The sequence below is a fragment of the Urocitellus parryii genome, chromosome 8 (assembly GCF_045843805.1).
Source record: "Urocitellus parryii isolate mUroPar1 chromosome 8, mUroPar1.hap1, whole genome shotgun sequence".
Taxonomy (NCBI): domain Eukaryota; kingdom Metazoa; phylum Chordata; class Mammalia; order Rodentia; family Sciuridae; genus Urocitellus; species Urocitellus parryii.
In genome coordinates, this window is record NC_135538.1 from 28294930 (window position 1) to 28320722 (window position 25793).

The following is a 25793-nucleotide window of genomic DNA, read 5'->3' on the forward strand; positions in this document are numbered from 1 at the left end:
TTGGCAAAAATAAGCCTATAAGGTTAAGACTATATAGTCTCAGAACTCATTGAAAAGTTGAAAATGTGACATTTGTGATGTACATGCAGTGATTTGCTTTGTGTGTATTTGTATGTTTAAAAGTTATTTTTATGAAGAGTAGATTATATGAATCAGTTCTGTTACTTCTACCCTGTGAAGTCTAATTATAGCATTTGATACCATATAATGTTTAGAAAAGTAACGATACAAGTGTACAAGTTTTGTTTTTCTTGTAGTTGTAATCTCTCTTGGCAGTAATCTGATTTCTGGATCTCGTCCTTTTTCATTTACCAGAAAAAAAAGCTAGAGTACCCTAGGCTTTGTCATGTAAGTCCATTTTTATCCTGCCATCATGACTACTGAGAACAAACAAAGTCATGGATGACTTCAGCTTTTCAGAGACTTAGTGACCTTTATTTCTACTAGGAGTCTATCCAGTAATACCACTCAAGGCAGTATAGTATGCATGAAGTGGTCAGTTCAGGCCCATTTCAAGGATACAAAATACAATGACCGACAGTCTAGTAGGTTTATTTTTTTTTTCTAGTGTTGAGCCTCTTGATTATAGACAAGATTATACAGAAAGTATGATATTTTCTTTGTTTCAGGTTTCTTATCTAATAGTTGGATATTTATCTTTTTTTTCAGGAGAGGTAGGTATTTGTGTTGGTATGGAATAACATGTTGCTGCAGTCTGATATTGCTCTTTTTAGCTACTGCAGCTGTTGTCTTTTTGAATTGAGACATAGTTGAGGCAGAACATAGAAAATTGTCTCTTTAGTACACTGTATTTGTTACGCAGGCAAAAACAAGGTTTTAGTTAGGAATAATGACCTGTCCTCTGAAAAGAATGATAATGATCTATAAAATTCAATTTGTATCTGAAAATAAGAAAATCTTGTTATGAAACTTTAATCAAATTATAATTTAAACCTTTTTTACTCTTTCATTTGACTAGGAGAAAAGAAATGGGTCGTTCCAATTCTAGATCACACTCTTCAAGATCAAAGTCTAGATCACAGTCTAGTTCTCGATCAAGATCAAGATCACACTCTAGAAAGAAGAGATACAGGTGAATTAATGGTTTAGTTCCTTGAATAATGGTAATCATTAATGGCTAATGTTTTATCAAATGCCTATTGTATGCAGGTACAGTGCTAAAACGATTAGTGTATATATATTTCATTCTCAAAGAATCCTGTGGAATGGATCTCTTGTTAATGCCATTTTAGAGTTCGACAATTGAAAATTGCAAGTTAGTAAATGTTAGAGCTTAGATTTGAATCCAGTAGTTGGACTCCAGATCTGATTCCTATTGTACTGTGCTAATATATACTGGATTTCATTATATTTTTCTGTCAGGCTGAGAGATGAGTTAGATAATGTAAGAATTACTTGGCAGTACATAACCTGCATAGTTTTTATTTCTGACTCTGATCTTTGAATTTTTTTTTTTTTTTTTTTTGTCGTGGTGGGGAATTGAACCTGAGGTACACTATCACTGAGCTATGTCTTCCAACCCTTTTTATTTTTTTGAGACAGTTTCTTTCTGAGTTGCTGTGGCTGACCTTGAACTTGGCAATTCTGCTGCCTCATTATCCCAAGTAGCTGGGATTGTAGGTGTGCACTTCTACTCCTGGGTGTTTTTTTTTTTTTTTTTTAATTCTAACAAAGGAATACTTTTTTGTTTAAAATGATTAACTCTGGTTGTTTTTCAAATAGCACTACACAGCACAGAAAGTTGAAATCACCCATTGAAAGTAACTTTGCTGTATACCAATGGTATTTCACTGTATATAATATTGTGTAACCTTTCTCACCATTCACAAAATATGATGCCATGCCATTACATTTTTTTTAACACTGTCTCTAGGTGCCCACCTAGACTTATTCCAAGGTCTTTAATTTATTCTCTCATTATTTACTTAGAAGTGAGTTTTTAACTTTAGAAAAACAATAAAGTTGTACAATGAGTTTATTTGTTATATTCAACCAGAAATATCTAGAATGGTAGGCTAGGTTACATTATTTTTCTTACATTGATATTTATTTTATTTTTAGTTCTAGGTCTCGTTCCAGGACATATTCAAGATCTCGTAGTAGAGATCGTATTTATTCTAGAGATTATCGTCGAGATTACAGAAATAATAGAGGAATGAGACGACCTTATGGGTACAGAGGAAGGGGTAGAGGGTATTATCAAGGAGGAGGAGGTAGATACCATCGAGGTGGTTATAGACCTGTCTGGAATAGAAGGCACTCTAGGAGTCCTAGACGAGGTCGTTCACGTTCCAGGAGTCCAAAAAGAAGATCCGTTTCTTCTCAGAGGTCCCGAAGCAGATCTCGCCGATCATATAGATCCTCTAGGTCTCCAAGATCATCATCATCTCGTTCTTCATCCCCATATAGCAAATCTCCTGTCTCTAAAAGACGAGGGTCTCAGGAAAAACAAACCAAAAAAGCTGAAGGGGAACCCCAAGAAGAGAGTCCTTTGAAAAGCAAATCACAGGAGGAAACGAAAGATACGTTTGAACATGATCCATCTGAATCTATTGATGAGTTTAATAAATCAGCCACATCTGGTGATATTTGGCCTGGCCTTTCAGCTTATGATAATAGTCCCAGATCACCCCATAGTCCTTCACCTATTGCTACACCACCTAGTCAGAGTTCATCTTGCTCAGATGCCCCCATGCTTAGTACAGTTCATTCTGCAAAAAATACTCCCTCTCAGCATTCACATTCCATTCAGCATAGCCCTGAAAGGTCTGGCTCTGGTTCTGTTGGAAATGGATCTAGTCGATACAGTCCTTCTCAGAACAGTCCGATTCATCATATCCCTTCACGAAGAAGTCCTGCAAAGACAATCACACCACAGAATGCTCCAAGAGATGAGGCTAGGGGACGTTCCTCATTTTATCCTGATGGAGGAGATCAGGAAACTGCAAAGACTGGGAAATTCTTAAAAAGGTAAGAACTAAAGGAGGGTGGTATTTAGATTATAATATTAGTAGTTCTTTGAATTTTATTTGGAATTATATGACTTCAAAAGTTGCATTGTGATGTATTAGCTGTTTTTACTCACAACTTCCTACCTTATAATTCCAGATTTTACTCCTTGTATGCTAAACTTTGGAAGGAAGCTAAGTGTTCTACTAAAAATTAATTTATCTCTTACTTTTATGCATTTTTAGTCAGTCCAAAATTAACAATATTAGTGAGGAGAAATTTAAAAGTGTAAAGCAGGACCAATAATGTGTTAAGAACCATCAAACTAGAAATTGGTAGAGCATTGAAAGTTTGTTTTTATTCTTTTTACCACTAAAATGTAATCTTCATAAATGATGCTCTTAAGTTTTACATTCTTAGGTGGTATTACAAACATTTCAGTTGTCAGTATTTAATAAATTCTGCCTGACTTTGGAAAAGATGATGGAATTTGAATTTTCAGTACCTTTAATGACATTTAAAAAAATTTGTCTAAATTCTGATTTTAAGCATTGTGGAAAATTGCTATTAATTAAATTTGGTTCTTAATGTAGTGTTGACTGACTTAAGTGAGGAAATAGAACCAAGTACACTATTTATGGTATATTAGCATATAGTTAATATTTTTATTGACTGATACTTGTAGTTCTACTTAATATTTCCATTTTCTAGAGCTAGGTTTATATAAACTTGAACTCTAGTGATTCAGCTAGAGTATTAAATATCTTAATTGCATTAAAGTCCATTTGTGCTTTTGTTTATGTGATAAGATTAATGGAATAGCAATGTTGAGTATAAGAAATTCTAGTAGGTTTGTGTATTATCCTTTATTGCTTCTTGGTCTCAAAAGTTAAATTTAGGCTACGTATTGCAGCTTAAATGTTGTATATTGTAAGATCTCTGTAGAAATTTGGATTTGTTTAGGCAAAATTGTGGACTGTGACAGAATGGAATAGGTTTTTGAGATCATTTTATACATTTTAAACTTTAGAATATTTAATGTAAATTTAAAAACAGTACATATGTTTTATGTGAAGGTATTTTTGATTTTATAAAAAGTGGGATTTGAAAAAAACACCTTTTCAGTAGCGTTATTTTCTCATTGCTGGTCCTGTGATATTGGGCAACACATTTAAGTATGCAAGTGATCTACAATGAATGCACTCCAGAGTTACTATCCTCTTCTTTGCTTATTCACAGGTTCACAGATGAAGAGTCTAGAGTATTCCTGCTTGATAGGGGTAATACCAGGGATAAAGAGGCTCCAAAGGAGAAAGGATCAGAGAAAGGGAGGGCAGAGGGAGAATGGGAAGATCAGGAAGCTCTAGATTACTTCAGTGATAAAGAGTCTGGAAAACAAAAGTTTAATGATTCAGAAGGGGATGACACAGAGGAGACAGAGGATTATAGACAGTTCAGGAAGTCAGTCCTCGCAGATCAGGGTAAAAATTTTGCTACTGCATCTCACCGGAATACTGAGGAGGAAGGACCCAAGTACAAGTCCAAAGTTTCACTGAAAGGCAATAGAGAAAGTGATGGATTTAGAGAAGAAAAAAATTATAAACTTAAAGAGACTGGATACGTAGTGGAAAGGCCTAGCACTACAAAAGATAAGCACAAGGAAGACGACAAAAATTCTGAAAGAATAACAGTAAAGAAAGAAACTCAGTCACCTGAGCAGGTAAAATCTGAAAAGCTCAAAGACCTCTTTGATTACAGTCCCCCTCTACACAAGAATCTGGATGCACGAGAAAAGTCTACCTTCAGAGAGGAGAGCCCACTTAGGATCAAAATGATAGCCAGTGATTCTCATCGTCCCGAAGTCAAACTCAAAATGGCACCTGTTCCTCTTGATGATTCTAACAGGTAATTCCACACTGATGTCCAGTAAGTAAGCTGTGTGGGTTTTTAGTTGGTAATCTTATTTTCTGAACGTGGTGTTTTCACATTCAAACCAATGGTATATTTTGTGTGTGTGTGTGTTATCCATATGTTTCAGACCTGCATCCTTGACTAAAGACAGGCTGCTTGCTAGTACACTTGTCCATTCTGTCAAGAAGGAGCAAGAGTTCCGATCCATCTTTGACCACATTAAGTTGCCTCAGGCCAGCAAAAGCACTTCAGAGTCATTTATACAACACATTGTGTCCTTGGTTCATCATGTTAAAGGTATGCTTAGTGTGTTTATTGTTGTGACTTAAACTTCTCTTGCATGCAGGAAAAAATGATTATTTACACTTTATTATACCTAGGGCTAGCAGGTTTACATTAAATCCTAAAAATTTGGAAAAATAATATTGAGGAAGAGATACCAGTCTTGAGGGGCATCAAGAGTCATGAAGATATTAAATAAAAAGTGAACAAAATGGTAGAATGAAAATATTCTAATAAGTTATATTAAAATATGTAGATTTATTTAAATCTGAAAGTCTTTATAAAGGTATAATGTATTTGAAGTGCAGAAGGCTTAATTAATTTAATTACTTTTATTGCATGACTTAATTAACTATTGGCATAGGTTTATAACAAAATGAGGCAGTATGGTTACTATTATTTCTTAAGAATTTCTGTTCTATTTTTAAAGAAATCTGAAACCAGAGGAAAATAGTATTAACTTCCTGTCTTCTTTTTGTACTGCTTGATGTAGTACTTTTTTTCTGGTTTATCCTCATTTAAAAAAATTACCAAGATGTTAGATGAATAGTGATTACATAAGTAGCGACTAATTAGGATCATAGAACATTTCTTTAGATCCCTAAAGGTGAGGGTTGTCATTTCAACTAAAGTAATGATTTTTTGTTTTCACCGGTATGTAATTCTAGCTTCAGAATTACTAATAATTTTGAAAGATTTTAGGGTATGACTTTTTGGGCAACTAGGTTAAGTTGTGTTTTTGTTTTTCTGTTTAATAGGTTCATTCTCAGGAACCTTCATGGCAGTTGGTCTTAAAAGTCTTTTTTCTTTTTTTCTTTCTTTCTTTTTTTTTTTTTTTAAGTTTGTCATGAGAACAACTCATAATAGCTGAAACTCATCACTAGTAATTCCTTATGGGCTTGATATTGATATTTCAAAACAGTAAATAATTGAGTCTTTTTGGATGTAATTACTTAAACATGGTAACAAAAGAGTTTTGCTATTTTGCTATAAGTAAGATTGTGAACCAGTTTATTACCATGTTACTGTGGTAAAGTATGAAACATTAGTATTTTTTTCTTTTTTCACCTTTTTTGACCTTTCTCACATTTTACAATTTATCGCTGAGTTTTGAGATCAGATTTTGATAAAATTTTTCCTTTTTCATTTTTTTTCTTTTTAAAAAGAATTGATGATAGTTATGTTTCATATTTGGTATTATGCAACCGATCTGAACAGCTCTTACTTTATATAGAGCTGAAAATGCCCAGTGATGTTTTCTTTTTCATTGTAACTAGGTCCTGGAGTATGTTTTGAAATGGCAAAATCCATGTTTCAAAGTAAAATAGCTGTTGAAAGATACAGGCAAAGTTGAATCTTCTGTCTTCCTGGCAAAAATGGCATAAAAACTGAGTTGCTAGCTCAAATTCCTGGGTTTCATGGAATTATGATTGAGGCACTACCCTTGTAGTGGCCGTTTCACGTTTTAATGATTGGTTATGAGACATGTGCTGGATATTGGGCGGTAAGTTGACACAGATGTATGTTGACCTGTTAAGCAGATAGCTTGCTTCATAATGTAACATTTCATAGCTCATGACTTTATACGTCTATTTTACATTTACAGCATATACCTTGAACTGGTTTATAAACTAATCAGTATCGATATTACTAATTTTAAAATTGTAAAACAAGACAACAATATCAGATATATTGTCAGGTTTGCCACGATGCCAGATTTTTGGAATAATTACTAAATATAAATTAAAATATTTTTCCAGTTAATGGCAATCTTCACTTTTTTCTTAAAGCCATTTCTGTTATGTCAACATAAGTTCTTGGTGAAATAATTTTATCAGTTTACTCAAACCATCTCTGTAGTTCTGTATTTTTTTTTTTGCAAAAAATTGCTCGAAGTAGCTTCATTGATTCATGAATTGACAAGGTATAATTATGGGCATCCACATGTTGTTCCTTTTCTATTTGAGGAAGTAGTGCATTAGTGTGAAATTAGACTTCATTTAATGTATTGTTCTTGGATTATATGTAATATTGACAAGGACCTGTGAGGAAATTTGCAATCAAGAAGTTAAAAAGGAAAGGGTAGGAACTTTTTGTAACACTTGATTCTCTTCTGCTAGGTTTCTTGAATATTTTTATTTTCTTTTCACCTGCTACATGCCCTTCTGTCACAAGTGAAAATCCCCTCTTAAAGATTCCTAATTCGGCAGTATTTCTCCTAAATCAACAGAGCAATACTTCAAATCTGCTGCAGTGACCCTAAACGAGCGGTTCACTTCGTATCAGAAAGCCACTGAAGAACATAGTACCCGGCAAAAGAGCCCTGAGATACACAGGTATGTGTAGTACTGAATTTGCGTGTTAAAGTATTGTTTTGAATAGAAGGAAATTGTTTAAACAAGATTATACAGAAAGTATATGATATCATGATCCAAGTAAACTTACTTTTTTTTTTTCCCCTCTCATTTTCTACTAATAAGGTTGTGAAATACAAATGTTTGGTGAAACATAGTACTTTTTCACAAAAAGAATATGTATGTTGACAATTATGTTGCAGTCCTAGCTGTATGACTTCATTGCATTGTGAGGAACAAGTTATTTAATCTTGGACATCGATTTTTTTTTCACATGCAGAAATAAGGATAATACTTTGCAGGCTGATGGTGACAGTGATGCTGGTTATACAGTATCTAATTCAGTGCTTAGTACTTTATTGCTGTAGTATGGATGATGCTTTCTCAGGAAGCACTGGGAATTTTCAGCTGATACGGTCATTGAAAGGAGAGATATAGAATAAAACCCCAAAAGATTATTGTATTGAATATGAGAAAGTATTTATACTGAATAGTTAAAACTAGGAAGAGTGTTAAGGAGCTAGTGATTATATTCATGTGTTCACTGAGGAAAATGAGGTGTTAAGATTGCACAGTAATTTTAATACTTATTACAAACATTATTTTTTGTTAATTAAAATGGTTACTTAAAATGTCAGGTTTCACTTATATATAAAAATGTAGCCAACGCATTCTGATTTATCCCTAATGGATATTGTTTCTATTAGGAATTAATAGTCTTATTGTGAGTCGATTGGAAGAAAAGTAACTTCTAGTATCTCTCCAAAAAAGTAATTTTTTGTACTAAATACACTTTATTTACATTAAGGAGAATCGACATCTCTCCAAGTGCTCTGAGGAAGCATACCCGTTTAGCAGGGGAAGAGAGAGTTTTTAAAGAAGAAAATCAGAAGGTACATTTTTGAATGCATTTCTTTTTCTTGTTAAGTTCAGTGTAATGATACTGTACTAAATATAGTTTTATTAAGGCAAAATGTTTATTAGATAATTTCTATTTTTAATTTGTAAATATATATTTATGGTATTATACATATTGCTTTTTTTAGAAGACATTAAGCTGACAATAAAGTACCTTAAATTAAAAACGAAAGGACTTTTTGAAAATGCTAGTGAAAAGGAAATATTTAGTCCTAAGAAAATGTAAAGAGCCAGTGAGTAGATAAAGGAAGATGATGATAGCAAAGATATAAATTATATTATGGTTTCTATAGAGTTTTGAGATGGATATTAGAATTTGTGTGTGCTTAAAGTAAAGGTTGTTCACAAATAGCAAGAAGTAATCCCTATGCTATTGGGGCATTTTTATGTGTGCTATAAAGAGGCAATCTGTAAACTGATTTCTAAGTGTGTCTTGAAAAAAAAACATCTCTATTAAAATATTTGTGTTTTGGGAGATGGCTTTTAAACTTATAAAGAGCCTATGAAAGATGAGGCATGGGAATGAGGGTCTTAGAGGGAATGAAATATGGTGCTTGAGGACACTCTGATAAACCTCTGGTATTTCAAAATCGACATTTTTTAGGTAGAATAGCCTATAGAACAAATGTTCGTTCTGTGTGCAAAACAGGTGGAAGGGAGCAACTGTCTCTTATTTTGAATAGATTAGGAAGCTTTTGCAAGTATTGCTTGGTTCTAATTCTGGCCATCAGTAAGTAATCTCTGTTATGATTGAAAAATAATTAACTTCTTGGATCTTGATTTTTCTAACTAAAAAAATGAGAATACATTTGATTCTCAGAGTTGTGGAATAATTGGGCTACTTTGAATCCCTGGCACTTTTGTTACTAGAAGCTGATAGCATACAAATTATTTAAAGAGGGCATGCTCTTAATCTATTGGGTTGTGGAATCTAGAGTTTACAAAGAAAGTGATTGCTTTGCATGGGGCATGTTTATTTTGGAAAAACCTATTTTGAGAAGTTGATTTTTTTTTTCTTGTGCTTTTTTTATCTTCATTACTTTGGGTTCAATGTTAGTTAATTTTGTTTTCCCCCAAATTTAGTCTTCTGTTGTGCTCTTGACAGTGAGTATTTTTTTTCTCTTATTATTCAGACTAGATTTTGATCTGGAAGAGAGAATAGTGATAACTGATGGATGGACAAGAGGATATGACATTGGTTTTTATTTATCCTTCATCTTTCTAATAAACATGTTAATATGCAATTAATGTGTGTGTGTGTGTGTATATATATATATGTACATATATATATATATATATATATATATACACATACATACATAGTTTTCAATTCACAAAGTAGTTTCACTTGTTACTTGTGGACTTGGTATTACCTAGGTGAATAGGAAGTTTTTTGCTCTTGATTAGATTTTTGTTACCCTAGGAGCAAATAGGTGAGTAGTTCTCATTTGGAGATGTGTGTGTGTGTGTGTGTGTGTGTGTGTGTGTGTGTGTGTGTGTATGTATGTATATACATTGAGTTTTATGAATGCTTATGAATATTATAGCTAGACTTCCCAGAATAAATACTTCTTATTGTTGAATACTATCAAGGATGTCCACATTGCTTAGCATCTTACTGATGTATAATTTCTCTTCATTCCTAGATGCCTCTTTCCATCTTCCTAAATTATATAGTATTTGAAAAAGCAATGGAACAAGAAGGAGGTGAATTGTGACCCAGTTAAACTAATGTCCGTTGCAATACCTGAATTGAGAAAGGGCAGTATATGGTCCAAGATACTGAGTACAGGATTTCGAATAAGACCTTTCTGGCTTTGTTTCAACCCTTGTTCAACCTCAGTTGGTTTCATTAATCATATTCCACTTGCATGTTATGGAAATTATAGTATTCTTACTTTTGAAGCGCTTTTTCAGTTTGTCGACTGACTTGGGAAGAGCTTGATGATAATGAGGCTTAGTTAATGAGAATCATTACTTTAGGATCTCTCAACTTTATAGGCAGAAGGCTACATCATAATTTTGAGATTATGACATTGTTCAACTGTTATAAAAAAGGTATTTGGCAGGATGAGGGATAATTAATGAGGATGTTCTGAGTGGAATAATGTTTATCTTTTCACTGAACAGAATATTTTAGGAATTACTTTTATCTTGAGTATAAAATACTCAAGATAATTTGTTTTTAGCAATTTCTCCAGTCCTACTGCACTTATACACAAATTTTAAAAAATTGGGGGAAAAACTAAAAAAATATCTAAGGATGATTGTAGTATATCATATGATCCATTTTTTTCTGATACCAAAATGCCAATTTCTTTTAGAAACTGGCATAAGTCTGTGTGTATTTATGTATATTTTCTGTCTCTTCCCTAAACTCTGTACTTTACTTATCTGTCTTTTATAGGGAGATAAAAAATTAAGGTGTGATTCTGCTGATCTTCGGCATGACATTGATCGCCGTAGAAAAGAAAGAAGTAAAGAACGGGGGGATTCCAAGGGCTCCAGGGAATCCAGTGGATCAAGAAAGCAAGAAAAAACTCCAAAAGATTACAAGGAATACAAATCTTACAAAGATGACAGGTAATTGTTAAAATTGTCTGAGTTAGGTTTTAGCTTCTAATTAGCCTTTAATAATTGTCAGCTTAATTGCTTTCAATTTTGACTATGTAATCGAATGTTTAAATTTAAACAATTAAAATTATTTGTTTTACAGCAAAAATGTATTTGTCTTTTACACGGCTTATGGTGGATGAGGACAAAAACTTTGGAATAGCAAGCTAACACTGAAAAAAAAAATGACAAATTAATGTGTCCTATTATCCAGGCTACATCAGGAGGTTGGACTTCAATGCAGTGCATTTCTAGAAACAGTTTGTGTAAGAACTTTGGTTCGTTATGCTTGATTCCGCACTTTTTCAACTCATAACACCCAGAGTACAAAAATTTTAAACTGATATCTAGTGGTTTAACATGGGAGAGATGGGTGGGGAGGAAGGACTAGGAGTAGCAATGTGTATTAGTCTTTTCAAAATAATGTTACCATGGATACTGTTAGCAGTGGTAAGAGTTATCAAAGGTATGACCTTTTCAGGTGTTGGATTAGAATCATGTAAATTTGATCATCATAGAGTCAAATAAATACTAGGAATACAAAATACTGTAGATAATTGTTTTTCTTGCTGTTCTTTAGGTAAATGGTGTGTTTTATTTGTGTATTTATAATTATGATTGGTATTTGCAATGTCATGTGCTTTTTATTTCTATATTGGTGTTATGGCCCAAACCATACAAACTGTTCTCACCCGGGGTGTACAAACTACAGTCATTTTAATCTTGGCCTTAAGAACCTTCTTTTTCCTACTCCTCTTTTCCTTTCATTAAAATAACAAAAGATTCTATAAGTTAACTTAAAAATATTTGGAGAACTCTACCTCATTCTTGAAGTTTAACAGTCTACTAGTTTAGACCATAGCATGTTTTTAGTAGTGGTGTAAAACATTGAAAGAGAATGGAAACAGACTGTCAAAGTTTAACACCCAATTATTTTACTTATGTAATAATTTTAATAGGGGATAGTTTTTTGAATATCCCTCTTGTTACTAAGATTCAACAGGGTTCTCTATCTTTTTAAAAATGGCACTTTTTTGTTTTCTTTATTTTGCAGTAAACATAAAAGTAGAGAGCAAGATCATTCTCGATCTTCGTCCTCTTCAGCATCACCTTCTTCTCCCAGTTCTCGAGAAGAAAAGGAGAGTAAGAAGGAAAGAGAAGAAGAATTTAAAACCCATCATGAAATGAAAGAATACTCAGGCTTTGCAGGAGTTAGCCGACCACGAGGAACCTTTGTAAGTAATAAAATTGCCTTAGATTATTTGAGGGTTTTACTTTATTGTACACAGGGATGTCAAAGATAAGATTATCTGTTATGTGAATCATTATTCCTGAAGTCAGAATTAGCTTTGAAAAATGAAATGACATTTAAAGCAATGTCTTCAGTGAAAAATGCCATTTTTGAAATCTTAAAGCATCTGTGAACTAGATTTTTTTCAGATCAATGAGCACATGTAGTCCTTAGAAACCTGAGTATCAAGGAAAGTTATTGGTGGAGATCTATTTTTTAAAATACTTTATTAGTTTTTGAAAAACTGTCATAAAACCTAAAATATTTTATATGTTCATCTCTCTGTTACAGCTGTTTTCATTTTTGCCTGTTCAAGTCCTTGCTTATGTGTATCAGTCATTGAAGTAATATATAACTTTCTGTTCTACCTTGTATACACATTATCCTTATGTTTCCATAAAGTTGTTAAACTGTTTAATAATTCCATAGTAGTACATCTTCTTGCCACTTTAAGTTATAGATTCATATTTCTATCTTCAGCTCGTTTCTTATTGTAGGATTTATTAGGTCATGTGGGAAGAGACGAACTTTTCTTACATGGTAATAGATGTTGTTGAATACTTTGGACTCCTGAGATAATTCAGAGGAACTAGGCAACTCTTAGGTAGTAAAGTGGGAGTGGGCTTGTTTGTTTTAAAATTCAGGCCTTTAAAAGTGCGTCTTCTGACATTTAGGTTTTTCCCCCCTTACCCCCCCCCCATCAGTATGCAGAGTTGTTTCCCCCCCCCCACACCTATGTTATGAAATGGCCATTCTTTTCATCCTCAGTGGCTATGAAATAAGATTCAGGTAGAAATGGCAATATTTTTTTTTTTTTTTTGTTATTGCAGTAAAATTAGAGTTTGCATGTGACTAAATACTTTTGATTGCATTACTAAACAATTTTGTTAATGTTAATCAGTTTCGAATTAGAGGCAGAGGAAGAGCCAGAGGAGTTTTTGCTGGGACAAATACTGGTCCAAACAACTCAAATACTACTTTTCAAAAGAGACCGAAGGAAGAGGAATGGGATCCAGAATATACCCCAAAGAGCAAGAAGTACTTCTTGGTGGGTGTTAGAAATCTGTGTTTATTTGGTTTGCAATTATTTTCAAGATATACTAGGTGAATACATTTGAGTACAGATATCCACTAATATGAGAAAGATTCACCATAACATGGGAAACCTTTCCAAAAAATCATTACTCAGATGATTTGAAGCTTTTTAAAAATGTGGGTCCCTTTACTCATGTTTATTCTTATTTGATATCACATGTAGGCTGATCAAGGTCAACTAAAAATAAACTTGATTTGATAGCCATTCATAGAAGAACATTATGTTATAGTTGAGCTTAATATATGATTCATATCTGTCTATAAGACAGTAGTTGCAGAAACTTCTCTTTCAGATGCCCTATTAATCATCAGAGCTATTTGTTTAAAGATGGAAAATATTTTCATACTACTTGTAATAAGGATCTTAGGGATCCTGTCATTTCATTGAAATTAAAGGGAGATAAAAATTAAGAAAATGGGCTAGATGCACTGATTTGATGCTTCTTTGTGATGTAGATGAAGTAGTTTTCCAAGAATAAAGCTAGAGGCGATGAGTTCTGAAAGATCACCAGATACGGATGATAATTTTCTGCAATTTGTCCTGAGGGAAAGGGTCTGTCCTGCATTATAGAGTTAGACTTAAAAATGTCAAAAAGTATTATCTGAAAGTATTCTTTTTTTTTTTTTTTTTTTTAATAAAAGTTCTTCAGGGAAGTCATGCTTCAGAGGCTAGTTTAAGAATTAGTTGCTTAGTGGAAGCAAGGATGAAAATAGTAATGGATTTATTAGAAGATTTTTGTCTTTTCATTTGGCTTTTTATAAATATAGTTGACTAAACCTGAATGTCCATGACAGGTGTGCTTAGATAGAGGATAAAGCTGCATTCTGAAGTGAATCTCTATTTTGTTAGGAAAATGGTAAATGTAATTCATTCAAGTTTATTTCTACTTTTCTTTTTTAACGTCCAGAAGTTTGAAAAAGTTATATAAGTTGTGTTTGCTCAGTTTATACCTTTTTCATGGGAAACTTGTACTAAGTTGCATTTGAGTTGATAGTCTGGAAAGTAAAAGGCATTTGATTCAGTAATAGATGCGTCTACTTTTTGATTTGAGTTTATTAACAGACTACTGTTTTATGCTGGGGTACTAGAAAAGGAAAAACACATATAAGATGATACTTAAGAGACCAGTAATAGAGAAATTTTCTAATTATATATGGTGGCTTTTCCCAAAGGAGGGAATTGTGGATTTTTGCCAGAAGTGAACGACATTCTAGGGAAACTTGGTTTGACTCAAACTTGGTTGAGCTTAAAAGGTGGGCAACTATACTACAGATTTCAGAAGGGGTTGAACAGTATGCATAGAGAATTTTAGTGCATTGGATGGTGGTATAAGTTTGTGAGAACCGAGGAAAAGCAAGTCTGATAGGGAACGCCATAGTACTTTAATTTGGATTTTAAATGGGGTTCAGAAAAATCATGTTTTTTTAAAATAGAAGATTTAGGGGCTACATTTGAGAAAAGGTGAGAATGTACTTCTGGGAACTTTGAGACCATCTAGTTGAATGAGTGTTGTAATAAAGAGTAGGGAATGTAGAGGGAAGATAATGTCTTTGGGAAGATCAAATTCTGTTCTGGTCAGGTTCTGACAAGGAGAGAACTAAAGTGGAGATGTCCAATGGGTAGTTGTTAATATAGTTTTAGATGAAAAAAATCTTAAGGGTTGGGGAATGAGTAATACCAGTAAAATATGAGAGGTAAACCAAGTGTGAAAGGTGAAACATTTAAAGGGAATGAGAGGTGACCAAGTACATAATGATTGTTTGCCACTTCACTAATTTAAAGATATATTATATAGGTCAGATCTTCTGCCATTCTTTCAGATTTTGACTTTTAATAATGTATTTTATCAATAAAATAAATTGTTATTTTAAGAATTTAGCTACTTCAAATTAGTAATTTATTCGCTTTTTTTTTTTTTTTTTTTTTTTTTTGCTGTACTGGAGTATTGAACCAAGGTGCACTTTGCCACTGAGCTACATCCCCAGCCTTTTTAAATTTTTATTTTGAGATGTGGTCTTGCTAAGTTGCTGAAGCTTTTCTCAAAGTGGAATCTTCCTGCCTTAGTGTTCAAGTAGCTGGGATTATAGGTGTGTGCCACTGTGCCGGCAGTAGCTGTAATATTTTATGTTTCTGTTCTGGGCTAAAGTTTGAAAATTTGTATATAAAACTGTATGCATGTGTCACACTGATATTCACTAGAACATTGAGTAAAATTAGCACCTGAATACACAAGTTATTTTCCTTATAAATCAGTTCTCTGACTTGATTATTTTGGTTCATATTTGTTGTGAGCCATTGAAATAACAACTCTAACTGGGTATAGTGGTGCATGCCCTCCAGTGACTTGAGAGGCTGAGGTAGGAGGATCACAGTCTCACTATAGAGTGCCTCTGTTTTCAGTTTCCAGTACCAAAATAACAACAAAGAAGAAACAGCAACTTCAGTCTTACATGTTGTCTCCCCTTCCCCCCATTGAACCCAGGGGCGCTTGACCACTGAGCCATACTCCAGTCCTTTTTCATATTTTATTTATAGATGGAGTCTTGCCAACTTGGCTAGGGTCTTCCTAAGTTGCTGAGGCTGGCTTTGAACCCGTGATCCTTCTGTTTCAGTCTCCCAATTTAAAGTTTTTATTATTCAAATTTTAGTGAATATTTGAACTGTATCTATTTTTCGTCTTTTTGTAAAGAGACTGATCTTTTATACAGTTAGTGTTGAGAATATAAATATAATCAAAGATAGAAGTCAGAAGAAATGAAATTTCAAAATACTAGATATTTCCCTTAGGATCTTTCAGAATGATCAGTAGTATAGAAATTTTGCCTTTGTTGATAAAAATACTTAGTAATAATAAGTAGCACTTACAGAGAATTACTGTAGTATGGTAGGTGACTTTCTTAAATACTTTACATGTATTAACTTATTGAGTGTATATAAAGTCCTTTTGAGCTGGGGTTATCATTCTGTTTTTACAGATAAAGAAACTATGAAAATAGAGTAGCTTGACCATTGTGTAGCTAGGAATGTGGTCAGTATTTGGACCCATGTATTGGGCTCCAGAAACAGATTTGAAGTACCACTGATCCTCCAATTCTGAGTTACAGTAGCATTTCTTGAATTCTTTTCTGAAAATTCCTATCAACTATTTTTGTGAAACTGTGGTAATGTTTTCAGTAATAAGAACAGCCAGAAAGATATTAGTCTAAAGTAGAACCTGAGTGATAAGTGAGTTTGAAGAGTTGGAGTAGATGGGAAAGTAGAGAAATAAGGAGGTTCTTGGTGTTGTTAAATTGATGTATCTTCAGAGGAAAAGTCCCTGGTGAAGAAGAAGGTGGGAGAAGATCAAGATTGGAGTTTAGGTAACCCTTTGAAACTTGATTTTTTTTTGTGTGTGTGTGTGTAGATATAGATAGATAGTAGTGCTGGCGATCAAACAAGGATCTTGCACGTACTAGGCAGCTGCTCTGACCCTGAGCTTTATGTATATGTTTAGCCCTGAAACTTGATGGTCCTATAGAGAAAGGATAAGAGGATCCAAAAGATCCTGGTTTTAATAGATACTCATATTTTAGCTAGCTTCTGGCCCTTTGTGAAATAATGTATTTAATCTGAAATTATTCTTATTTTTGGTATCAAGGATTGAGTCCAGGGGTGCTTAACCACAGTGCCACATCCCTAGCCTTTTAAAAAAATATTTTTACTTAGAGATAGCATACTGCCAAGTTGGCTAGGGCCTCGCTAAGTTGCTGAGGCTGGGTTTGAACTTGTGATCCTCCTGCCTCAGCTTCCTGAGATGCTGGGATTAGAGGCATGTGCCACTGTGACAGGCTTCAAATTACTAAATTCTTAGAATTTGAAGATTAAGAATATGATTAGCATAAATAAATTTGGTAACTGCTAGGATACCTTCTGAAAGATAGTTTATCAAATTTCAGGTGATTGTACTTCTAAAAGTAATCGCCAGTTTAAAGTGGCTTTCAACTTTACCACCACCTTTTCTATTTCTGCTAGTTCTTAGCTACCTTGTACAATTAATCATTTATGAGGCTTTATGGGTGATGATCATAAGGGGTTTTAATTTTTCAGCATCTCAATTTTTAAAAATCTAACACAGGGACAGTTACCAGTATTTTATGAGGGTTTGTTGAACAAATCCATGTTATGTACTCAGAATAAAACTTTACCCATAGTAAGCACTATAGAAGCATTATTATTATTTTTTGTGGTATTGGGGATTGAACCCAGGGCCTTATGCATGCAAGGCAAGCACTCTACCAACTGAGCTATATCCCCAGCCTAGAAGCATTATTATTAACACCATTATTTACAGAGTTAAGGTTTCTGTTAATATTTTTTTTGAACCTTTGCCTTGGAATATTGGGTCAGTACCACAAACAAAAAAACACACTTTTATAGTGGGTGTGTTAATGCTGTAAACACATGAAATTATATAATCGAGTAGGTATCATTTTGAGTGGCCAACTATTTTAAAATATTTTATGTTAGGCTTGCAATTAAATTCTTCCTGATGTATTTAGATTTTATTTGTCTTTTGCATTTTTGGGGATCAACTGTAGTGTGTTGCACAGGATAGAAAAATCTCTGTACTAGTGGCCACGATGTGTTTTGAGTTCATTTTTTGATAGTTATATGGGGTTGTGCACACCTCTACCATATAATCTCCCCACTGCCCCCTGCTTTTTTTTTTTTTTTTTTGTGGTGCTGGGGATTGATCGCAGGGCTTTGTGCATGTGAGGCAAGCACTCTACCGAGTGAGTTATATCCCTCCCCCTTTCATTTGTTTTAATAGAGATTGGTAAATGTTCTTTCATTATAGTATGTTAATTACTTATATAATCCTAGTTTTGTAAATCATGCAAGAGGGTAATCTGTATTAAATACACATGCACAAAGGCTATACAATATTTTGTTTGCATTATGCTTGTTTCCTTGTAAGGGGCATCATTTTTCTCTATTTCCCATTTTGTGGGTGACAAATCTAAGAGTTTGTAAATTCAGGTGGGCTATAGTTCATTAAAGGTACATTCAGGAGACGGTCTTTTGTATTTGCAATGTAATATTCTGCTCATCTACCAAGTTGGATAGTTTTCAATTTTGGAGATTTTTTTTTTCCTAATAGAATAATTTGTAAGTTGGGGGAGCATCAGTATTTGAATAAAGTAAATGAAAAGTTAAGGTTGGAATGTAGTAACTGCAGTACTTCAAGTTGGTGAAGAAGAAAATAGCTGAGGCAACATTACTCCAGGGACTATACTATCATGATTTGTCATTAAAATTTCCTAGCTAGAAGATTGATATGTACTATACATTGATCTAGATTTGAATCTTAATATAGTATTTTAAAATCATATTATCTATAAGGTATAGTTCATACCACATATTTTTATTTAATGAATATGATAATATTGTAAGGACATTTTTATTACTTTGCCACATCTTTCTGACTACAGTAATTTTGTTGTGAAAAAGTCCGGTATTTTTATCTCATTGCACGAAGCATAACAGCCATGGACTTAAGTTGATATAATACAGACACCATAAGAATTAGAATTCTGAAAATTAGTGGTAGTTTATCAGTTGAGAGTCTCCTAGTAGTTGTTTGGGCAACCCTTAAGGGGTGCTTGTGTTTCTAAATATTAAGATGTGATTACTCTGACAATGTTTTACGAAATAACCAGTCTCACATACCCAGTTTTCAGAAGATTAATTACATTATTTATGATTGAACCGAGAGGTCATCTTTTTATAAGAAAGATTTGATGATTTTTTTTTTTAACCTTTCTGTAGCATGATGACAGAGATGATGGTGTGGATTATTGGGCCAAAAGAGGAAGAGGTCGTGGTACTTTTCAGCGTGGCAGAGGGCGCTTTAATTTCAAAAAATCAGGTAGCAGTCCAAAATGGACTCATGACAAATACCAAGGGGATGGAATTGTTGAAGATGAAGAAGAGTCCATGGAAAATAATGAAGAAAAGAAGGAGAGACGTAAAGAAGAAAAGGTAGATAATTTCACCTTGATTCTTGAAATATTTTCGCTGGTATGAATTTGGTGGGTAAATCAGTTAATTTTTGTGAACATGGGATTATAGTATATATTTTACTGTCCTTATCCTTATTAATCATCAATTTCTCTATTCTTTTCTTAGGAATAGTGTATCTGAAGTAAATTGGCAACAGAGAGCAGAACTTGCACCCACCATTTTTTTTTTACCTGATTTTTGTTTCAGATAAGAATGTAAGCATTTTACTTAAATTTTACTGTTTGCAAGTAGTCTATAGAAATTTTGTTTTAAGTCTTCAAATATCTTGAAAAATAGTAGACTGTATGTTGAAAATTGTACTGAAATAAAGTAGAAAATTGTTAACGTTCCATATTTGTAACTATCAACTTTTAAAAAAAATCTTTTACTGTTTTTGTTACATGCATTGTAATTCTGCTTTGTCTATAAGATATGGTCAAGTACAACTCTGTGAAAGTTCTGATTCTCTTCCCTCCCTGTTTGTTAATGTTTTATTCTGAAGTAAACGTTAGCTCTACATTACAAATCCCTGAACAGAAATTGTTTATAGTGACCACACTAATTATTTTAACTGTATACATCTGTTTAACATCTTCCTTAATTCGAACACTACATTGTAGGGTGGCTAATTTTTGATGTATACCATAAAGTTGTTCTTTTGGTAAACTATGCTAGTTTCACACTTCAGCAAATGTTTAAAGAAGGCAAGAAAGGTTTGCCAGTGACTAAAAAGTACAAACTATTAGATTGAAAGGTTTGAGAAAATGTTATTTTTACTGAAAGCAAGCAGTGGCCTATAAAAACACATTTTTACAAGTCTTTCCTATTTTAGTTTAAAATTCATTGTTTTCTTTTTATTCTTATTTGATAGTTTGAGTCATGGTCTTAGATACCAGCTATTTGAGAGAAAACTGATTTGTAATAATATTGCAAGTAAAACTCCGAGTACCACAGAACATCTTAGTATTAAGGAAATCACAGAAACAACAAAACCTGTAATCCTGGTGTTGGTATGGAGGAGGATTCCTGCAGAATAAATTTGATGCGTTAGTATATATTTCACAGCTTACATATTTATTTGTGCTTTTGAACAGCTGAAAATTAGTTTGTAGTGTGACCATAAGAAAATAAGACACACAGCATATTGTTCCTTGGTACTTTAAGTAACCTGTTTTTCTAATGTCACCAATAAAAGGTTTTGGCAATGTTGTAGCATTGATCTACCTTGGTTTTTATTTTATTTTTTCCTCCTTTTCAATTGCAGTTGGTAAAATGGCTTTTTCTTTTACTTTCTATGGGTTCTATTCTTCAGATAGAGATGATCTTTCAAATGTAAATTTCTTTCTATGTTTATGTTAATAGCTTTTTTTAAAGGAATGAAAATTTGAAATGGGTACACTTTCCAGTGATTTTGTTTTTTCAACATACATAAAGCTAGCAAATTTCATTTTAATTCAGCATCTGAATTAGTTGTATATGTTTACATTTGAAGAAGATAATGCTTCTGTTATAAAATTTTAAAGATCTTAAGTATATGGCTCTTTCATCCTCAATTTTGATGATTTGCAGTGTGTCTAGCACCTTGATTACTGCCAGGGACGTTTGCTAAGAGCTATTGGAAACGAAACTAAAACCAAAGTCAGTATATATTTGTGGCCTAAACTCCTTGGTATTGCATGATTTCTCACTTTTGTCTTTCTGAAATTGTCTAGTTATACAGGAAATGCCTGCATAAGTAACTTTGTGTTGCTTTAATCAGGATACAATTAATAAACTTCTATTCAGCTTAATGCTTATTAAAGCAACATGGATTTGATCCTCCAATAGAGAATTTTCATGATTGTTCTGTTTTGTATAAGTATATAAAACTTTTAACTGTTATTTTACTAGACACCAAATCCCTCTTTATAATTGTGCAGTTTTGCTTTTCTGCTTAAGACAGAGAAAATGGGATTTGCTGAGAAGTTATTTAATAGGGAGATAAATTGGAAATAAGACTGCTTAAGGTCCTATGGGCAGGTTACATTCTAAGTGCAAATGCATTGCTTTAATCTTTGGTTACTTTTATTAACTTAAAAAAAATTGAAGGAAGAGTATCCTACCAGAATATATAGTAGGATAGGGTGATTCTGAGAACTCTGACATAGAACACCATTATGGATGTTTATTTTTTACAGAGCCAAGCATATAAAAAGTGGTCTGTTTATTTTTTTAAACCACAATTTAACTTTACACTTTATGACATGTTATTAAAGCTGAATGATTCCTCGTGGTAAGGATATTTGTTTATGAGTGCCAGGAAATACTCTTTGATACTTGCATTAACAAACTTCCTTTTGCCTAGAGAAGGGAAATAAAAACGAACCAAAGGATATTTCCAGAAAAAAATAAGAAAGCTGATTAAGAAGGCCATGACTCAGTTCCTAGGTGTGTATACTTTTCAGCATCCTAGGAATTTTAACATAAAAAGTAAAATGTTTTTCAAATTGCAGTCTTCTTGCTGTTGTTCCCCTTTGTCACAGTTAAAATCAGCGTTGGGAGTTAAATTATAATTTGAGAGAAAATATTACCCAATAAGAATGAATGTAGATGGTTAAACGATTCTTACTCAGTGTGATGTATCATGATGCATCAGGGACCCTTGTAAATTGTCATATGCCAATAAAATGTCATAAGTGGTAATAGCTGTTGTTTGTTTACCTGATTTTAAGACTTATTTTTGTCTATTCTACATGACTGATTTCTATGGCCTGTTTCTAGATTTTAAAATATCATTTCATCTGTAAGTGAAACTAATGTGGTGTGGCTTGATAAATACTTTTTAATTTCTCAACTCTTTCTTTACTGTTTCTTCGGATTTTCCCCCCTGGGAAAATGGGAAATTTTATAAGCTGATAAATCTGAGCTATTGTTAATAATATACAAGAAATTGCTGGTCTTGGTACATGCCTATAAATCTCAGCTATATAGGAGACTGAGACAAAGAATCACAAATTCAAGGCCAGACTCAGCAACTCAGCAAGACTCTTGACAAAGGCTGGGGATGTAGCTTAGTGGTAGAGTCTCTGAGTTCAGTCTCTAGGTTTTGTCCCCAAAGAAAAATGAGAGATTTGTGGCTTAAGTTCTGTTCTTGTGTTAATATAGAACTTTATCAGGCAAAATATGGTAGAAATTACTCCTTTCTAAAAATACAGTAGCTAGTTAATAACTGAAAGGAGTTAGTCTTTGTAGTCTTCAAAAAAGATCTGGTTTAATTCTTAACATTGTGCCCTTTAAACTTTTTATACAAAGTATTTTCATAGGACTTGGTGCTAAGACAAATTGATAAATTTTTTTTCTCATACAGATGGCAAATTAGCCCTTTAAAACTTGGTTACAGAAGTTAGCTAAGTGTGTAAAAGGATGTATAAGATTCTTGGGAGTTTAGCAATACTGGGTAATTTTAAAGTATACTTCTTTAGTAGGGGCAGTACTTTAATATATTTTTTTTCTACTTTGTTAATTCCTATCATACAACATAGAAAAGTGTAGCAATAAGAGTGCTTTTAAGATTCTGAAGGCTTTATGTCAACCCTTAATGGCATACCAGGTGACAATTGGACGTAAGCTGCTAGATAATAAAAAGTTATTTGGAATTTTAAAGAGACTTTAAATTTGTGCTTCTTGTACCATGACAATATTGAAAAATAATTGGGTTGATTATCACTTAAGAGTGATAAGGATTAAATGTATACATTAGAAACAGTGATATGTACATATAACATTAGGAATGGTCTGGGGGACCCAAAAGCAAAATGAAATTGGAAGGAGATCCTGTTTTCTGTTTTAGGTTTTGGTTAGCTTTCACTAAATAGAGTCAAGGCAGCACTACTTGTGAACATACAAATGTATCAGAAAGCAGAGTACAGAATTGATAAGTCATGAATCTTCTAAAAATAATGGAACTGGAAAAATCTTGAGGGGATTAGCTACAGCACAGAATTCTTGTTCAAAAATAGAATGAGTAGTAAAGACTATGAAGGCCTTTGAATCCAAACACGAAGTATAACCTAGACTTTTCTTTTATATAAATCAATAAAGGATTCAAAGAAAAGTCTTTAGAATTTAAATATATAACTTAAATTTTGTAAATTTAATACATCAAGAATTTCTAGATATGTAGTAGTTTAATAGGTAATATGTCTGATTTCCATTACTTTGTTTTGGCATCAGTGTAAAAGGATTTTTTCAGGATAAATTGAGTTATTTTAGTATCAAGGAGAATCTTGGTTTTGACTACTCTCAAAATTTAAAAAATTTGAATAAATGAAGAGAGCCTATCTTGAGGTGTGTAATCTTTTAAATAGCTCTAGTAGACTGCATCACTACTATCTTTGGGCCTCAGTGTAGGCAGGGCAGAAGGGAAAAGGCATGTATTTTTCTTTTTGAAATGTAAAACTTACACAAAAGCTCTCTGGTCATGTGTGCCCCAATTTGGTTCATCCTTTTATGAGACTTGTGGCTAAAGTTGGAGAGACTACTGCAGACTTTGGTAGAATATTATATTCCTGCCCTATTAAGGTAATTACAGCATAGTAATTCTGGTTTACCTTACTACCCCAAATTTAGGCTTGGATTACATGAGCTTTCCACATAGCAATTGGCAAGATTTGAGTATACATCCATCCATTCCTTCTCTCTCCTTTGTTCTTTGACTGGGTTCTTACCAAGTTGCCCAGTCTAGTCTCAAACTTGGAATCCTCTTGCCTGAGTAGCTGAGATTACAGATGTTTTTATACTGCATTTTGCTGAGTACACATTTCTAAGTTTTTGTCCAAATTAGTCCTTAACCTTTCCATTAGTTCATTGAAAAACTATGGATGAATAAAACATTTCTGGTCTTGGGGATTCAGTATAACAATGATTTGTTTACAAGAAGATGTAATCAATGTTTCTGGAAAAACTGTTGGTAGCATGAAAACAAAACCAGTATTTGCAGTAAAGTTAGGTGATGAGATATTTCCATGAATCTCCACACAACAGCAGTTGGAGACAGATCAAAAACCTGTCTGGTGTTGGTATCTGTCAAAGTATGGGGAAGAATTAGGGTAGTATTTGACAGACATGAGAACACCTGGGGCTGGGGATGTGGCTCAAGCCGTAGCGCGCTCGCCTGACATGCGTGCGGCCCGGGTTCGATCCTCACAACCACATACCAACAAAGATGTTGTGTCTGCCGAGAACTAAAAAATAAATATTAAAAATTCTCTCTCTCTCCTCTCTCTCACTCTATCTTTAAAAAAAAAAAAAGACATGAGGACACCAGAATCGCAAGTTAGCCAACAGCCATTTACTGAGAAGCAGCTGAAATTTGGGATTTAATCCTTTCAGTGAATGCAAGGCACCCATCCATAGTAAGGACTTGGAAAGGCCAGAGTAGTTCACCCAGGAAACTCTCAAAACTGACGGGCCAGGTTTTTTAGGGACTGGACTCCATGCTGCAGAGAAAATACTTAAAATGCTATCAATTTATCAGGATAAAGAAAATAGAGGATCAAGCTGGGTAGGTGAACAAAGCCAGGAAAATGTCAACAAACTATTTGAATATGACTCAAACAAGAAAAATAGAAAAGAGCTCTCTGAAGTTTTTCTGTACCAGGCCTCATTCTAAAAGTTCAGGAAAACAATGTAAAGATCATAAATAAGGGGCTGGAGATGTAGCTCTATTGCATCACAAGGCTCTGGGTTCAATTTCCAGCAACACACAAACACAAAATGATGATCAATAAAAAGAAAAGTTGACTCTCAAAAGGTCAAGATGTAATGAATGTATTAGTAAACCTAAAATGGAGTGAGTATCTCTGAAGAATTGGGAACATTTACGTATGCATTTGACTTGGGTGTTACTAAATCAGTCCTGGAATGTTGAACTATTAGTGAAGCTAGCAGAATAAATGATTCCGTTTTCATGTTCTCCGGAATATTTTCATTCTTGCCCTATTTCATGCCCTCTTGGATAAGGGACTGGAAAAGGAGGAGGTTTTAATAGTCATGATTTACGTATGAGGGCACAAAGAGGACAAGGAAGGAACTTGAGAGAATTGGGGTCTGCTCATTTCATCTAGGGTTTCTGATCCATTTTCCTTTCACATTGTCTTGTCACCCTCCTTACCCACCTCCTTCTTACGATTGAACCCAGGGGTACTTCAACATATCTGCTACCCCTTTTTAAAAATTTATTTTTTGTGACAGAGTCTTGCTAAGTTGCCAAGGCTGGCCTCAATTTGTCACCCTCCTGCCTCAGCCTTCGGAGTCGCTGGGATTATAGGCCTGCGCC

At 33.6% G+C, this 25793-nt stretch overlaps 1 protein-coding gene across 6 annotated transcripts in view; it reads left to right on the forward strand.

Annotated features, from left to right (window-relative positions):
* The window catches only part of Bclaf1 (BCL2 associated transcription factor 1), a 30603-nt gene extending 8340 nt beyond the window's left edge, over positions 1 to 22263 (forward strand). For 2 of the 6 annotated variants that reach the window (XM_026391850.2, XM_026391851.2), the window contains 11 exons: positions 980 to 1093; positions 2083 to 2991; positions 4210 to 4875; positions 5009 to 5178; positions 7394 to 7499; positions 8326 to 8410; positions 10843 to 11018; positions 12103 to 12283; positions 13241 to 13387; positions 19244 to 19456; positions 19604 to 22261. In XM_026391850.2, coding sequence (XP_026247635.1) covers positions 990 to 1093; positions 2083 to 2991; positions 4210 to 4875; positions 5009 to 5178; positions 7394 to 7499; positions 8326 to 8410; positions 10843 to 11018; positions 12103 to 12283; positions 13241 to 13387; positions 19244 to 19456; positions 19604 to 19609 — 2763 coding nt within the window. In that variant the 5' untranslated portion in view covers positions 980 to 989 and the 3' untranslated portion in view covers positions 19610 to 22261. Of the gene's footprint in view, positions 1 to 979; positions 1094 to 2082; positions 2992 to 4209; positions 4876 to 5008; positions 5179 to 7393; positions 7500 to 8325; positions 8411 to 10842; positions 11019 to 11151; positions 11315 to 12102; positions 12284 to 13240; positions 13388 to 19243; positions 19457 to 19603 lie in introns of those variants that run through there. The other 4 variants (XM_026391853.2, XM_026391855.2, XM_026391854.2 and 1 more) reach the window with 4 other exon arrangements.
* Positions 22264 to 25793: the final 3530 nt, after the last annotated feature.